Here is a 16,490-nt window from a genome sequence, read left to right as displayed (position 1 = left end):
GACTTGTTGAGAAGTATTCATGGCATATGCTTTATATTTGTAGTTGTCATAAAACATGCTGCTGTAATAGTTTATTGGGCAGAAATTATACAGGCTGCATAAGTAATGCACCCTTGTTGAATTCTCAGCACATTGTGAAGAAATAACTTAATCTTTTAAAAGATCATCCTGCCTGTTTAAAGACAGTGTGAATTAATCTCTGTACCATTTACAGGATCATCGAAGAACATAAATCTCTGCCTGTTTATAAGCAGGTCAAAGCTTTAAAAAGCTCTGAATGTCAGTATTGTTGTTTGCCTCCCAGAATATTTTTCTGGGGAGTTCTTTTATGTTCTGATTCAAATTTATACTCTCATTATCACAGATTTATAGTAAGTATAGTTTAGGACTTCATTGACTTTAACGTAATGTTCAAAGTCAGTAAAACTCTTCCTTAGGTTGCTGCAGTTTTAAGACAAACAGCATAAACTAAATGCTTGGTTTTCATATTTTAATAGCTTCTTATTTGAATTTCTGGTTTTAATCACTGAAACATGATGTACTCTAAGAATAACGTAAAATATTGATAGTGATGTTTGATTTTTTTTACAATCTCTGTAAGACATGTTTATGGATGTAAAGGGGTTGTTTTTCTTTGTATGTGAGGGAAAAGAGCAATGTAAGTGAGGCAGGGTCACAGTTTGTTTCATATTCTTAAATGAGAATCATGGAAAGTTGTACATGGTGTAAGATACAGAATAATAATAAATATTGAATAATAATAAAGAGGACATAAAGTGATGCAAAGACAATCACTCACAACATAGCACAGACTGATGCCCACTCTGTCTCCAAGCAGTGGCCTGAAAGACAAGATTTGAAAGACAATCCTTGTCTCTCCAGCCCCCTTCTTCCTGTACCACCACTTTTTCTTGCTGAGCATGATGTTACAGGTATGGAATATGCCTTTGGCCACTTGGGCTCGATTGGCTTAGCTGCGTTCCCTCTCAACTCCTTGGCCATCCCCACTCTATTTATTGGGGGCAGAGAGGGGGAAAAATGATAAAGGCTTGACACTCTGGAAGCACAGTTCAGCAATAGCCAAAGCACTGGTGTTTTAGCCAAAACTGCTCACTATTATGCCAGTTGCTATGATGAAAGAAAACCTCATCCCACTCAGTCCTAGTACCAAACTTGACACTTGTTTTAAGTACTGGCATAGTTCAGTCAAGTCTATTTTTGCACTTGAATAAAATCAAATCACACTAAAAGGCTAATCTGAGTTTTATTTGCCTGGAAAACCTAAACTTTATGGAGTTTATTTATGGAAATAAGCAGAAGGACCTTCCTCTGATTAATCTTTTAAATATTAATTACTTTTTAACCAAGTTGTGTTAATTTTGGAAACCCTTGAATTTTTCTCTTTAACAGCATAGTTTTAACCTAATGAAACAAGAAACTCCTCTTATTCCAACCCCTGTTTAAACTTGATGGAGGGGTTATTGATGAAAAAAACATACTGGGAAGTAATTCTTTTAGTGGGGTCATCTTCGTTAAGCATGTCGTAGTAGTGCATGTCTGACTATATTCTGTATTTTACTAGTCAGACTTATTTCACATAGGTCATTACATACTTCAGGAATTGTCCAGAAGATTATTGTGTTTATCAAGGAATTGAGGTTGCAGTCACCCTATTCCATTTTAATAACACCTTTTGTGACTTAGGTTCCAGAATGTAGTGTCTGTCTTTTTATGTTGAATCATGTAATTTTACTGAAGCTAGTGCTTCTGTTTGTGCAGAGCCTGTCTGCATTCAATCTGTTGGATTCTGCTGAAGACTAAAGAATGAGTACCTAGAAAGGTCACTCAGAAAAATGGAAGCCCTTATGGACCCAGTAGGCTCTATCAATACTTTGCTTCTGAGACCCGGACAGTTTAATCTTGCTATACTATTTAACTTCCCACTGCTGAAAATAAATAGAGAAAATATGATAAGTATCAAAAAATAGTGAATTAATTGATTTTTGTGCTTTAGGTCTCTGTCAGTAACATAAGAATAGTACCACCATATAAAGTTACTGAAAGTATTTTTAAAATTAATTAATAGTTGTGAGGAATGATATTACTTCAGTAATAAACACTTATGTGAACAGAAGTCTAGAAGAATACTGACAGTACTGTCTTCACAGCAAAGTTTTAACAGAGTACAATAAATAAGGAGCAAAGACAATAATAATGTGAAAGCAAAATAGTGAGTAGCTGCTGATTGAAGTTTGTGCCAATTCTGTATGGAATAAGCTGAGATTCAGGAGGGTAAATCACATATATATATATATATAATTTTATCCTAAACATACTTGCAAGATAGAGCAGATGGAAGCTTCTTAGGTAACTTTAATATCAGCATTTCTAGTTTTCTGAAAGCTTGAATTTTACATTTTTGTGTATTTTTTGTTTTTTACTTCCTCCTTTTCCTTCCTTCCCTATTTTTCTTGTAAATGTAATTTATGTATGTCATTTAGAAACATTCCACAGAATCAGGTAAAATGAAATACTGAATTTGCCTTTTCATTTAGAAAACACGTTTATATCCAAATCAATAAATCAAAAAAAAAAAAACCCTAATTCTTGTTGAGTATTTATTCACTGGTGAAAACTACAGCATGCTTGTTGTATTTTCCCAGGTTATCCTTTACTATTAAAATTTTATATTCTATTACTATAGGATTGATCAAATAGAGATTTAATTTTTGTTAATGCAGGTTGCACATTCCATGACAAGCTCTAATTTCTTTATTTCCTTTTCAAAAACAGGTATCACTGTTTCCTTTTCCACTTTTTGTTAGAAAACCCCCAAAAACCTGAAATTTGAAAATATTTGTATGAACATTTCTTGTCTTAAGATAAATACTTTAACATATATCACCACTTTCTTAAGAGGCATTATTTGAGAATTCAGCTGTAGTAGTGGAGGACTGTTACCCAGCTGTTTACCCAGTAGGCAGAGGTTACTTGCCTCACACTTCAGCCAGCAGAACGAAAGTGCAAGTTCTCATTGTTCCAGTAGACTAGAGTCAACAATGGCTTTGAGATACATAATTAGTGGTTAGATTAAATGTGCTTATTTTGCACTTAAGTGGATCAAGTTAAACTCCACTGGCTGTACGGTGAAGAATTACTCTTCTATCAGGAACATAGTAACAAGATTCTCAGGATAAAAAATCTTTACTTTCTATTGTTGTGCAAAATAATTTTGTCTCTTGAGTATAAAGCATGTTTAATTGGTTTTTTTTCCTGTAAGAGTGCAGCTGAAGTTTTATTATGCCACTTTCCTGTGCTTATATTTTATTGGACCTTGAATTTTGTGGTTTACTTGTTTCATCCACTTTTACAATGGCACCTTTCCTATTTCTATTCTGATAAATAAACACAAACAATCAAAATTAGCACTTTTGAAGTTGTTCATCAGCAACATGCTCTTAGTAGTGATGAGCAACCACTAAAAATTATTTTCTTTCTTCCTACATGATATTTTCCTATGTATTTTAATCACCAGGAAAAGCAAAAGCACTGGATTCCAGCTATAAATTGCTTTAAACATAAAAAAATGTTACATGGAGAAAATTAAATATTTTTATTGAGCAATTTTAAAATTAAATTCAGCAATTGTAATATTTTCACCCTATTCGCAGAATAATGATGATCCACAGTTTTACCCTGGCGCTAGGTTCATCCAAGAAAGAAAGTGTGCAGATCACCATCAGGTTGCACGGTCAAATACTTCAGCCCTAGGTGAAGCTCTGACTACAAATGTGGCCATCTACCTGCTGCCCAAGATCATGAGTAGAGCTGGGGACAGTGGGAGAGCACTCATTATTTTTAGGGATTAAGCCAACTACTGTCTTCTTTTTAGGTTGTTCTGGATAAGGTTATTTCCTAAAGTGAATATATATATATTATTGATTGTAGGATGGAATGGGAAATTTGAGAGTCACTAAAAAAGGAATACGACTTGAAGGAATATCTGAATTTCTACTTCCACTATATGTGAAAGAAATCCATTCCCGAAAGGTAGGTATTTTTCATCTTTATTTCTTAATTTGCAGCTAATATAAACTGATCTCTTCAGTCACAAACTACAAAGTTTAATTCTTACACCTCCTAGATTAGCAATCAGTAGAGGTTTGCTTTGAGAGTATCTTAACAGTGAAGGCTTCCTTATCTCATTTTTTTTTCTGAAATCTTACTTGCTTCTTAAAAGAAATGTTTTATCCTAAAGAAAGGAGATTCAAAGCATATATATTTTATACTTCAAATGACCTCAGAAATGGGAATGGAGCATTTGACTCTCAGTTGATGTAAAGTCCAGGAAAGCAAGAGTGGTGAAAAGTTCAAAATGCAGTGAAATAAGGAATGTTTTTTTTTTCTTTTTATCACTAGCTATCATGACTTCTTATTTTTCATTATTTTTTAAATTTTTGTTTGGGTTTATTTTGCTCATTAGGTAGAGGAAATCCTGCTATACTGTGTAATGTCTCTAGGATTTAATTTTTCAAAGCAAACCCTTTTAAATGCTTAAATGAAATTATCATATATCATCAGATTATTACAGAGAAAAAAAGAAAAGCAAGAAGTTTTGTACTATGCAATTCAATGTAGGTCATTTTAAATCCTTTGGTTTTATTCAGTTATGTTGTTTATATTAACATTGTCAATGAATTTTAAAAATATTGAAATGCTGGAAAAATCATCTTTTTACCACGAGAGTGATTACCTATGATCTGAGTAGAATATTATGTTGGCTTTCAGTCAGTCATCTGAAAAGAATTTTATTGTGCATATTGAAACACTTGACGGGAATCACAAGTATGTTGACCCTAAATTCCTTTGTGGAAAATTTTGTCTGTTGAAATCTGTCTTCTATGTATATAAGTCTTGAGTACATTCATAAATGAGATGAAAATTTCCCATTTCTCTTAATTAGTTCGCTCTTGTGTTAATAAATCCTTGAGGTAGTCTCTTTATCCTCTTGTTCTCTAAAGCGAAGATCTTGCAATATTTGATAGAGCAGCAATATTGTCCTAGGTAAAGAAAACTTTTATAATATTTGAGTAACCTTGCAGAGAGCATACTTTTCATTCAAGGCTGCAGAACATTACTTATGATGTGTGCATTTTTATAATTTCTTTTCTGTGAGTGGACAGGATGTATTATTGTTCCATGTCCTGTTACCGTACACGAGAGTAATGATGATTTGGAATATTTTCTTGCCCAGTGTTTCATACTGCAGAACATTGGTTCTTTTAAAGAGAGGATGGAAACTTTTGTTTCAAGTGATAATAATGAGACTTGAGTAGGGTCCTAATTTCATTTCACTGCTAACAAATCTCAGAAAAAAATGCATTTTATGCATATTTAATGCATGGTTATTGTAAAAGAGGGGATGCAGAATCTACCAGATGCCTAACATAAGATCCCAATAGTCCAGTGAAGCTCATGAAAAAAACGACACTTGTCAGTAAATATTCTCAAGCCAGCAGAAAATAGAGTTGATCATTAACTGGAAAAAAATAATTCAAGTAAAATATTTTTGGAGTTCTCGGTCTACTTATCTGTATTAACTTTAAGGCACTTGTCACCTAGATAAAAAAGTGGTATTAACACAGGCTTTATTCTCATCTTGCAGAAATTTTGAACTAGATTCACTTTCCAGTCTTCTTCCAACTTGGTCAGTAGTTGTGCTGAAGTTCAGTAACTTCTGTATGCAAATAGAAATACCACAAGGAAATGATGAAGGAAACCTCTGGAGCTGTATCCAGCTTAGCAGTAGAGTTTTGTTATGTATCTGCAGAGTATTTCTACAGCTGTATGGCATCTGCGTGTGACGTGAGCTGTTTTGGTACATAAAAAAGTGACCGTAGTGCTGTTGAAATCTAAAAGTAAGCTAGGTTTTCTGGGATCTCATCAGAGTCAGTAGTGACCTAGCCAGTATTGACAGCATATTCTGAGCAACCATCCTGCTCACTCACCAGCTATTAATGTTTACTTTGGGTAATACAGACAGGAATGCTTTTGTCTGCCTTTTCCATTTAAGTAATAACGATTTAAGTTTGATGTATGCTGGAGTTAAAATATTCTGTGAAATCAACAACTTATTGCTGTTTCTAGAAGGAGAGTTAGTTCTTTAAGCCTACACTCATTCCCCAATAAAAGAACACTTCCATTAAAGTGACATTGTTTGATTAATTCCCTGATGACTTATTTAGCAGTAACTTTGCAGGACAGGTATATTTCTTCTGCACTGCAGAGCATGGTTTGTGGAATGGCCTCTGAGGAAGCTCCATGGAGGCTCTCAGGAGCTCTCAGGAGGCCAGGCCTTCACTGTTCTCCCACTGCAGCTCAGGGCAGAGTGAGATGCAGCAGCGGTGTGCTGTGCTATGGCTAGGAGGCATTACTGGAATTCTTGCACATTTGCTGGTGCTATCTTTTAGTAAGCTCAACCTGAAAGTGATAAAAATGTTCATTGAGAGGGCAGCATTCACCTCTGATAGTGAATTACTGCTGATAAGAGTGCCCAGCAGTCTGTTGAGTAGGTAGGCGGAGCTGAGCTCTGTGCTGCTGCAATTTAAGTGTGAGAATGGCTAGATTTGCTAGTGTAAAGCTCACATATGCTTACTGATGGCCACTTGCCTGCTGCATAGCCAGATGCCCAAATAAGATCATTTATTCAGTGTTAAGTGCAGATCTTAAGCTGCTTTTATCTAGAGAATGGTATTGAACTTTGTATATAGGTTGAAATACTGCCTTTTATCTTGTGATTGCTTCATTGAAACCCTGAATATTCAAAGGAAGTGCTAAAATACTTAGATTTAAGTTAGTTGGAAAACAAATGTATGTGAATTCTTAAAAACAAAACTTCTAGTGACAATTACTTCTGACAGTATAAAATTTTCTTTCCAAAGGTAGTAATGAAAAAGCCAGGTCTTGACTAAAATGAATATTTTCTCTTGTGTAGAAGTTGTGTAATTGAGAAGGCTACTCAAAGTGTGCTGTTTCCCTGGCCTTGCTCCTCTTGTTTTGCCCTTTTACCATACACAGTTAGTGGTGTCTGCCGAACTATGGGTTCCTACCCCTAATTCTATGTTTACCCAAAGAAATTTCTATATTTTCATCAAATGGCTTCTCTGCATGTCAGAATTTAAAATGATGCCTCACACCCTGAGCAGATAAGGTCTCATTTGATCCTGAATTGACATCTTTATATCCCCAAAACCAGGGCATGTGTAGTCTGTGTAATGAATCTTACAGAGAATAACATTTTGGCTATGAATGGTCTAACTGTATAGTTCTGATCAAATTGCTCACCTGAAACCAGCAAGTTTCATCCAGACCATGTTATAGTTCTCACATTTATATCATTTGCATCATTATGATGCAAACTTTATTCTTTATAGTGTATCTTTAATGAGATGTATGAAATCAAATATCACACAATGCACAATCTTGAATTATTTCAGTATTTCAGTTCTTCTGAATTAAATGTTTTTATTACCATGCTACTGCATCCATACTACTGCACTTCAGAGTGGAAACAATCAAGGTACAGTCTTATTAGCTTGTCATATAACAATAAAAGTTATATGGTGTTTGTGGTGTTTTCTTGAGAATGCATTCCTGGGTTTATTAATCTTTTCAATTTGCACATACAGTTCTTAAGGGCTGAAAAAAAATCCAGTTTTCTCCTTGTGAAATTGTTTCCATTCCATAAAGGAAGTAACCCATTGTTCCTTAAAGTAGGAGGGATTACTTCAGGGGTTTTTTTCACAATTAATAAGGTTAAAAATGTGTTCTCTGAAATTAGTGTGTGTTTTCCTGCCACAATGAGTGTGAGATATCCTTAGAGAGCACAGAATTTCCAAGTCTTTGAGGAAATTTCAAGAAAACAAGAAATAATGAATATATATGAATTTCTGAACATGAGAAACTGAAAACTTTGTGTTTATCTTGAGTTTCAAAATATGTGATTCTGAATGAATTAAGAAATTGTAGGTGGGGTTCAAAGCAGTATTTCTTTCAGGTATTTTTTCCTCCAGATTTTTACTCAAGAGACTGAATATCCTTGTAAGTATTTAGAGAGCTTTATTTGACATTGTTTTATTTCCATACCTGGGTCAATCTTGGCAAAAGCTAATCTAAAATATGTTTCTTTCATCACTGTTTCTCTGAGTGTATATCGTCATCAAAATAGAATTACTTTTGCTAATTTCAGCCAAATCATTGCATATATTTAGGTTTATGTTTGGGCCTTAGGTGCCTTTGTGATAACCTCAGATTCTTTTTCTGAGACAATGTCTTTGTTGAGCTTCTCTCTCTGATTGAGTCATAAGGATGCAGCCTAGGAGATCACATCAAAAACCCTTAAGAAGTTGAGGAAGAACATACACTCTTGTGCATTGAGACAGGCTTCTCTTTTTGCAAGACCACAAGTTGGTACTCCTTTCCTTTACTAATCCTATGCTTATTTTGTCCCAACTGACTTTTTTTCATATCTACATTGTAATAATTTTTAGGGGCGTCTCCCACATAATCTTGCTAGGAAGTGATGTGAGACTGACTGGGCTGTAGTTTCTAAAGTCTTCCTTCCTTTCAAGATGCTCATACTCTCTTGTAAGGGCCTGGCAGGATGGGGGTTTTGTTGATTTCAGGGTTGGGTAGAAGGAGCATATTCCCCCACATTCCACTCAGAGATGTTCTCCCACAATTTCAAGGCCAGATTTGCTATATCAACCCTTTTTTCTGCTCTTTGAGATACCCTTCTGCCATGCAGTCAAAACTAGTTCAAGAATCATGCAGTCGTAACCCTACTGAGGTATATAGGTATCAGAGAAACTCCATTTAGGAGATGTCATTGCACATTTTTTTGTAATATCAAAAAAAAACCCACAAAGGTACCCAAAGAATCTGCCGCGGTTATTGCAGATTCTTTAGCTGATGTTCTTTAGTTGATTCTTTAGTTCTTTAGGATGAAATGCAATATTTATTTCTGTAGCTACATGTCACAATCCACTCAGATAAAACTTGAAATGCTTCCCAGTTAATTTTTCTGATACCTGCTCTTCAGGCCTTGCCCTTTGGGATCACTCACCTGTCACTAAAGATAAAGTCACTATTATGGCATTGTCCTGGTTTTGAGAACTAGGACAGTCATAAAGGATTCCTTAAGTTATTTTGGCTCTCAACACCATGTCATTCCAATAGTGTCACTTTTATTGATATGAAAGAGATACAAGGTTTTCTTCATCACAAGCTTTGCCAAAGGACAAGTCACTCCTATATTTGTTGGTGGTCTCTGGAGGGACTACCACTCTGAAATTGAGTTGGCTGTGCTTGGTCTTTGCTGACAGCTGATAAGAACTTCCATGATTCATGATTTTGTTCTTGATTTGTTATACTTCAATAGAATCTGTCTGGGCATCATTCAGTTGAACAACTTTATCTTTTGAATTTTGCTTTTCCATGTCAGCCTCTAGTTCTGTTATTATTGGTGAGACTTGTTGCTCAGTCAAGGAGGATTTCTACTTTTTACACCAAAATCTGAGTTAATATTACCCAAGCCTTTTTTTTTGGTTGATTATAGTTCATGAATCAAGTAATGAGAGGCCTATATCCGCCCAATTTTATACCAGCCTAAGGAACTGAATTTTATTTGGGAGCCCTTCTTCAGATGGATGTGGGAAAGTTATTGAAGTTGGAACTGTTTCTCTGGGGGTTGGTTGTTGTTGTTTTTAGCCTCAATTACATTTTCAGTTTTCCAAATACTTCCTTCATATAATACATCTGTGTACTGCTGGGGAAAATTTCAATGAAACTATATGACATCTCAGTCTGATGTCCATAATATTTTGTATCTAATTCTCAGGTAGAGTGTAGTTAGATTGAGCTGTTTTAACTTTATGGGCATCTTACGCTGAGGAATGACCTTTGTTTCCTGAACAACTTTGAAATAGTTTAGTTGCAGTTTACACAAGCTAAGCACATAAAGAAATACTATGTGTTTAAAACAGTATTAATATTTCCATAGAAAATCTGATCCAACACAATAAAGTAAAAGCAGATTACTTGCAAGTGACTTGAAAAGAGGAAGAATCTCTGTCTTTCTTCGTCTTTTTTCCGTATGAATTTGCTTATATTTGTTTTGGAGAACATTTATCCTTTGCATGACATTTTATAACCTTGAGGAACACCTTAGTTTTGCTCCTCTGTATGAACCTTAGGACTATGGATGCACAGGTAAAACCAAAAGGCAAAAATATGAGTCATTGTGGCAGAAAAATATCCACAGAAGACATTCAGCAGAAATGAAATACATTAATGTAGTTTTATCTCCCAAAAATACTGTTAGTTTTTTAGTCCTGACCTGAGGGCTGCTGAGATAGTTTAAACGTATTTCTCCCAAGTGTAATATCCTCACTCTTAGGCCTTTGGTAGACAAAAGATATATATTCACAAAAAACATTGTAAATGTGAGTGTCTTAAGTTAGAAGGAGATACTTCACATCCACTCAGTGTATTGAAAGTTACGAATATTCATGTAATAAAATTATAAGTCTAATGATGTTGGAAGTTGTCAGAATGGATTTCTGAACAGGAAATCATGCCTGCCCAAGCTGTCTTCTACAACAAAGTGTCATCCTTGGTGGATGAGGACAATTGTTATTTTTAATCTTGCCTTTAGTCTGCCATCACATATTCTTGATTGATGATAAACAGTCTAAAAGAGCAGTGAGGTGGCCTGAGAACTGGTTAAACTGCTGGGTTCCAAGGGCTGTGACCACTGGAGGCCAGTGGTGTAGTCATGGGGTCAGTACTGGGGACAGTACTGGGGTCATTCATTAATGACCTGGACAATCACAGTGCAATCTTGGCAAGATTGCATATGAGATATAACTCGGAGGACCAGTGTCCAAACAAGTAATTTTTAGACGCAAAAGAGAACAAGAAAAATAATGAAAGCATTGGAGTTTTAACTGTTCAAAATTTTAATTATTCCCAACTCATTAGTAATAACACTCTTTGTTTTTCCTGTTTAACATCAGATGAATTTCAAGAGTATTGAGGGTAATGATCAAATCAAAACTTCAAAGATAACACTTTCAAAATGAATATAAGACAGATTCTCAGGATATTTATTCTGAAACAAATGTTGCATCCTAAAGTTTGAATTTGTAAATTCCAGAAATACAAGTTAAATAATAAAATTAATTTTACCCATTATATAGAGATATTTTTTTAATCTTGAAATAAAACAGAATTGTAACAATCTTCTTTTATTTTGTCTGTTTTGCTTTCAGAATGCTTTTTGTCTTGCATGATACTTCTCTCTTTAAAAACATTTGTTGTGAAATCATATAAAATAGTCAAGTTATTAATAATCTACAAAAATAAATATCAATAAAATTTTCCAAATTCCCCAAACCTAAACACTGCTTGTTACAGATCAGAGGTGAGAAGTTCTAAAGCAATTTTAGTTTTGATGGCATCTGTGACAAAGCCATAGAAGCTTACTCCCAGAGTTTCATGAGGCAGTTTAGAAAAAATAATTCTCCTACCTATTTATATAATTTGTCAGATCTGTATTGTGTTAGAACCAGGGTTGTTGGGTGGAGGTTTTGGGGTTTTTTTTCTATTAGTGTTCTCAATATTTCTATCCTCTATGCGGAAGAATAGGAGTCCCTTAGCAAAGAAAGAAAATTGCCTTCTAACTTCTACATTTTGGGACACCGCACACAATATTGTGTCTGCCATCACAATAGAGAAAATTAATGAATATTTCAAAGTTTGTGATGAAAAAAAAATGAATCTCATCTCAACTAGCTGAAGTGAAATTCAAAATATAAATTATGGAATAATTATCATGACAGTGTCTTATTAGGACACCATTGCTCTCTAAAAGGGGAAAATCTGCTTCTCCTCCACAGCTTCTGACAGCCACTACAAGCAAATATAATGATTTCATTTAAAATATTGTCCCTCTCCCATTTGAAATTAGCTTCACATTTTCTTCCTTTCAGAAAGAACTAAGTTGAATTTTACTGCTTCATAATAAGCAATATTTTTTGTATGAAGACATATATATTGACCTGCTTGGTCAGTCTTAAGAGCTGGACTTTTTATCCTAGATAGCAAGCAGGCATTTTGGTTTTGTCATAATAAATGTGTCATGTTATAACCTCTAGTTTCAGAAACAACTTGTGTCCAACAATGAAATTTTCTGCTTTGAAACTGTCTTTACAAAGTGATTTTTGAGTTTTTTTTACTGTTCCCTGAAGGAGTTCCCTGTCCATCTGGTGTTGTGACATAAACTTCCATATCTTTTATATAGTTCTGAAATCCCTCCCTCAGTGACTAAAACTTCATGGGTTTTTATACTGGCAGATTAATTTCTCAGGAGGCTGCCGAACTTCCATCAGTTTCAGGTAGCAATATGGCCACAGCATTACCTGTACTGGGGGAAGAATTAAGTTAAAATAAGGTAAAGAAGGTAAAGAGATGCAAGAAGTGCTACAAGCACTTCTTTTAATGAAATATTAAAATTTATGAAAACATTTTAGAATAAAAAAATATAATTTTTCTCTTTCCCTTTTTAGGCAGTGTAAGAAATACGTTACTTTTATTTTTGCTTATAGATATTCAAGATATGGTTAATTCAATTCCTCCTTAAAAACAGGCATGTAGAACAATCATTCTCCTTCTTAGATGCAAAATAAGTACCACATTTCATCATCTTATGGATTGCATTCTTGAATCTTTGCTAACACTGTTATTGCAAGGCAGCTGGAAATTTATTATTTGAGGAAATGAAATGGAAGCATTGATTATACCATAACAAGGAGAGTGTTTTGACACTGGCCTCCATCCAAGAGTGATAAGTAATGTTAACATTAGTTAAAAGCCTTGTTGACTTGAAGAGCATCCTCAGGAAATAATTGCAGAAAACCAAACAATTTATATTCTTTTCATTACCAAGTGTATGATGAGTCACTTCCTTTAGTCTCAAGCTATTATGGTAGGTTAAAATTTCAAATAAAAACATTACCTAACTTCTCATCTTTAACAAGTTATACAAAGTTAAGTTTTAAAACTCAGTTTTAATTACTCTTCTAATTCACTGAAATTGATATTTTTTAAAAGCCTTAGAATTAAATTTCAAAAAATATTTTAAGGTAGTAACTAAGTGTGTGGGATTTTCAAGGCTAAATCTCCAAATTATGCAAAGACCTCACATTCAAGAAGGAAAGCCTTAAAACAGCAAACCAGTTCATTGCTGTGTGGTGTATTATTTCTATCTCATAGACACAAAGTAAGGGAAAGATATTTTTTGTTAGAAATTCAGTAGGAAATAAACACTACCAAGAACTTCAAACTATAGATGGTGAAATCCGTGGGTGAGATTAGGACAAAAAAACTCATAAGTAGAAATCTTGTAATGGAAGCAGCTGAACAAGTTAGCATCCTGTACAGGAATTGGTAATTATGGCTTCAGCAGTATGATTGTACAATAACAGCTGGGGATTTACTGTAAAGTTGGCTCTTGGGCTTCAGCCAGAGGCTCATTTGTATCTTTTGCTGAATTTAAATCAGTTGTTCTGCAAAGGAAGTTACTATAGTTCACAAAATTTGTTAATTTAGAGTGGCAATCTGTCATGCATAATTCTACAACAGCTACATACTCTTGCTGAACTCTTTGCAAGTGTAAGTGGAAATTGCAGTAGTTGGCTGAAGGTTGACTCTGAATATTCTTTTGGTCTGAAGCAGAAATTATTTTTAAATATATAAAGTTATACGTAAATGTGATTAGTCAAAGTGAAATCTGTGTGATACTAAACTTGGCACTCCAGTGGTGATTTACATGAAAGAATTTTCTTAATAGAAAGGAAAATTGAAGTAAGAATGTAGAATGGCTAGATTTTTTTCCCCTCTCACTAGATCAGCATATAAATCACAAGATTTGGACAAAGGTTACTTTTGCCTCTGAGTTTCTCCACTGGCACCCACCAGATTGGAATCTTCATATAAATCTTTGGCCTGTGAGTGTAGTACAAAATCCCAGAAGAAAAGTGCTCCATACTTGTGTTGATATTTTGATAAAGTACAGATATTTTAGAATGTCCGTTAAGTCTCCTGACAAGCTGAGCCAAAACACTGCTGCAGAAAATGCAGGAAGCAGCTTGGCTTTTTCAGGAGAAACTACTTTACATTCTACAAGCAGCAAATTAGTTTTAAAAATATTATAATAAAAAATATTACTATGAATATTTAGATCAGGGATACTACTCAATGCTCTTTTAAGATGCAGGTACTGCTTCTTTTGTAAAATATTCTCTACTAGGATGCAGGGTTTTTTTGAAACAGTGTGGATCATATTGAATAATATACTAATTTTGGCATAACTTCACCGTTTGTTCACCATGAATAAGGACAACAAAATTTTGTTATTCTGAAACTGAGAAAAATTATACATTAGCATAATAGTTGATGGGACTCTCATACTGTTCAGATAAGGTGTTAGGATTACCTGAAAGCAGTCAATGGAAGAATGCAGTTGTCTCTCTCTGTCTTTTATAGATGGTGGTGGTTGAATACTTGGCCAGAGAAGTTGTAGATGCCCCAGCCCTGGAAGTGTTCAGGGCCAGGTTGGATGGGGCTTTGAACAACCTGCCCAGGGGAGTTGGAAAACAGATGATCTTTAAGGTCCTTTCTGACAGAAACCATTTGATGATTCTTTGATTTTTAGTTCCTCAAATTTTTTCTCCTATTAGATGAGAAGCAGTGTCTTGAGATGGTTCTAAAGTTGTCACACAAAAACCACAGAAATTATTAGCTGAAACATTGGTAGTGTATGCAAGAAGTCAGGGTTATATTCTCCCAGCTGAAGACCACATTTTTTCTTAACTCCATATTTCGTCTTTGCATTTTAAAGCATTTATCAATTTTTCTTTGGAGTCAGAAGAACATTAAAAACTGCTTTTAACTAAAAATAGAATTGGTCTTAGGATTTCTGTATTTAGGGCTATTCTGTATCTTTCTAAGGTTTGCAGGTTTTTATTGGTCTGAGTTTTTATCTGTGGATTTCAGCAATTAGATGTAATTGCCAATCAAAATATTGGAAGAAGCATCTGATGAGCATGGCACAGATGCTTTATGTGTGATTCCAGTAGTATCAATCAGTATTTATGAGGCACTCTATAAAGAAATATGTTGCACATGTGTATTTTTTTAAGAATAACAGGCATAAATCTCATTTTGACCTAGAGTTTGGCATTCAGAAGATAGTGTCTATGTACATCCCTATTATTTAATCTCTCCACCCAGTTCCCAGTTCAGGAACTATGTAATTAACACAGTCTTAGTGCAATGAGAAACAGGTGGGCACTAATTACCCCTTTATCCACCAGGTATCTCAGTTCCTACATATGAACCAGTTAAGCACACACACAGACTACAGATATCTGGTGTTCACTACAGCTGAACTGAGATTACAGGGCGTGCTGCATAGTGTAAAAGGAGTTACAGATGCAACCAGCATAATATAACCTTCCTGCTTAATTCCCTTCCATTGAATAAACCAAGATCAGTCTTGGAACACAAGCAAGTAGAGTAAATAAACGTAATTTAAACCATAACTGTGGATACTAGAATCTAATACGTGCCTCAGGCTGAAATGACATCTCGGCCCTGGCAAAAGAGTTCAGTAATGAAACATTAACACAGTAATGAAATCCTTTATGAGGTACGTAGAGACACTTGCTTCACACCATCTGAGATTTTCCATGTGTAATTTCAGTGGGAATTTATGAGACACATTTAATTGCATGTTTGGGTCAATTTCCACTTCACATACAAGATTTTGTTGTTGAATTACTTATCCCTTAAAACAAACTACTCTTGGATCAAATAATTAAAAATATTAAGACTAGGAGTGTTTCCCTGTAAAAGAGCCCATAAACATTTTGATGGTTATTTCAATGTTCTGCAGATTTTTTATAGTTTTTGAATAGTAATTTAATAATAATTTCAAAATTTAAAACCCCTCAATATTTTAATTACTCATTCAGGTTTTATTTAATAGACCAGTTTAACATTTGTTCTTGAAGACAAATTGCAGGTGAAGGACTTACTTTCCAATTGCTGGGCATAGTCCCTCAGAATTCAATCTTGTAATCCCTTTCAAATGAGAGTCTAGCTCTTTAAAACAGAATCTTTTCTGATCCATATCATAATATTTAGCATTTTAGTTTTCATCAAAAGAGCACTTCTGTAATGCCTGTCCTAATCCTTTCCAAATACTGTGCTTTGGTATATGTCCTGATTTGTCTTGCAGCATGCAAACTGAATTTCTTTCTGCTATTTCCTAATTCTATGTCCTCAGCACTGCAAGTTTCATTGTAAAAGTCTGTTGTAATTAGATCACGCTGCTGTATGTATAACCAATTTCTCACTTCTGCTAATCA

General features: G+C 34.5%; 1 protein-coding gene across 4 annotated transcripts in view; it reads left to right on the top strand.

Moving 5' to 3' along the window:
* Positions 1 to 16,490, top strand: part of SGCZ (sarcoglycan zeta) — a 390,471-nt gene that overhangs the window by 285,126 nt on the left and 88,855 nt on the right. For all 4 annotated transcript variants that reach the window (XM_030947340.1, XM_030947339.1, XM_030947341.1 and 1 more), the window contains one exon: positions 3,949 to 4,050. In XM_030947340.1, the coding sequence (XP_030803200.1) occupies positions 3,949 to 4,050 (102 nt within the window). The remainder of the gene's footprint in view (positions 1 to 3,948; positions 4,051 to 16,490) is intronic.

Source organism: Camarhynchus parvulus, chromosome 4, assembly GCF_901933205.1.
Source record: "Camarhynchus parvulus chromosome 4, STF_HiC, whole genome shotgun sequence".
Taxonomy (NCBI): Eukaryota; Metazoa; Chordata; class Aves; order Passeriformes; family Thraupidae; genus Camarhynchus; species Camarhynchus parvulus.
This window is presented reverse-complemented; position numbering and strand designations above follow the sequence as displayed.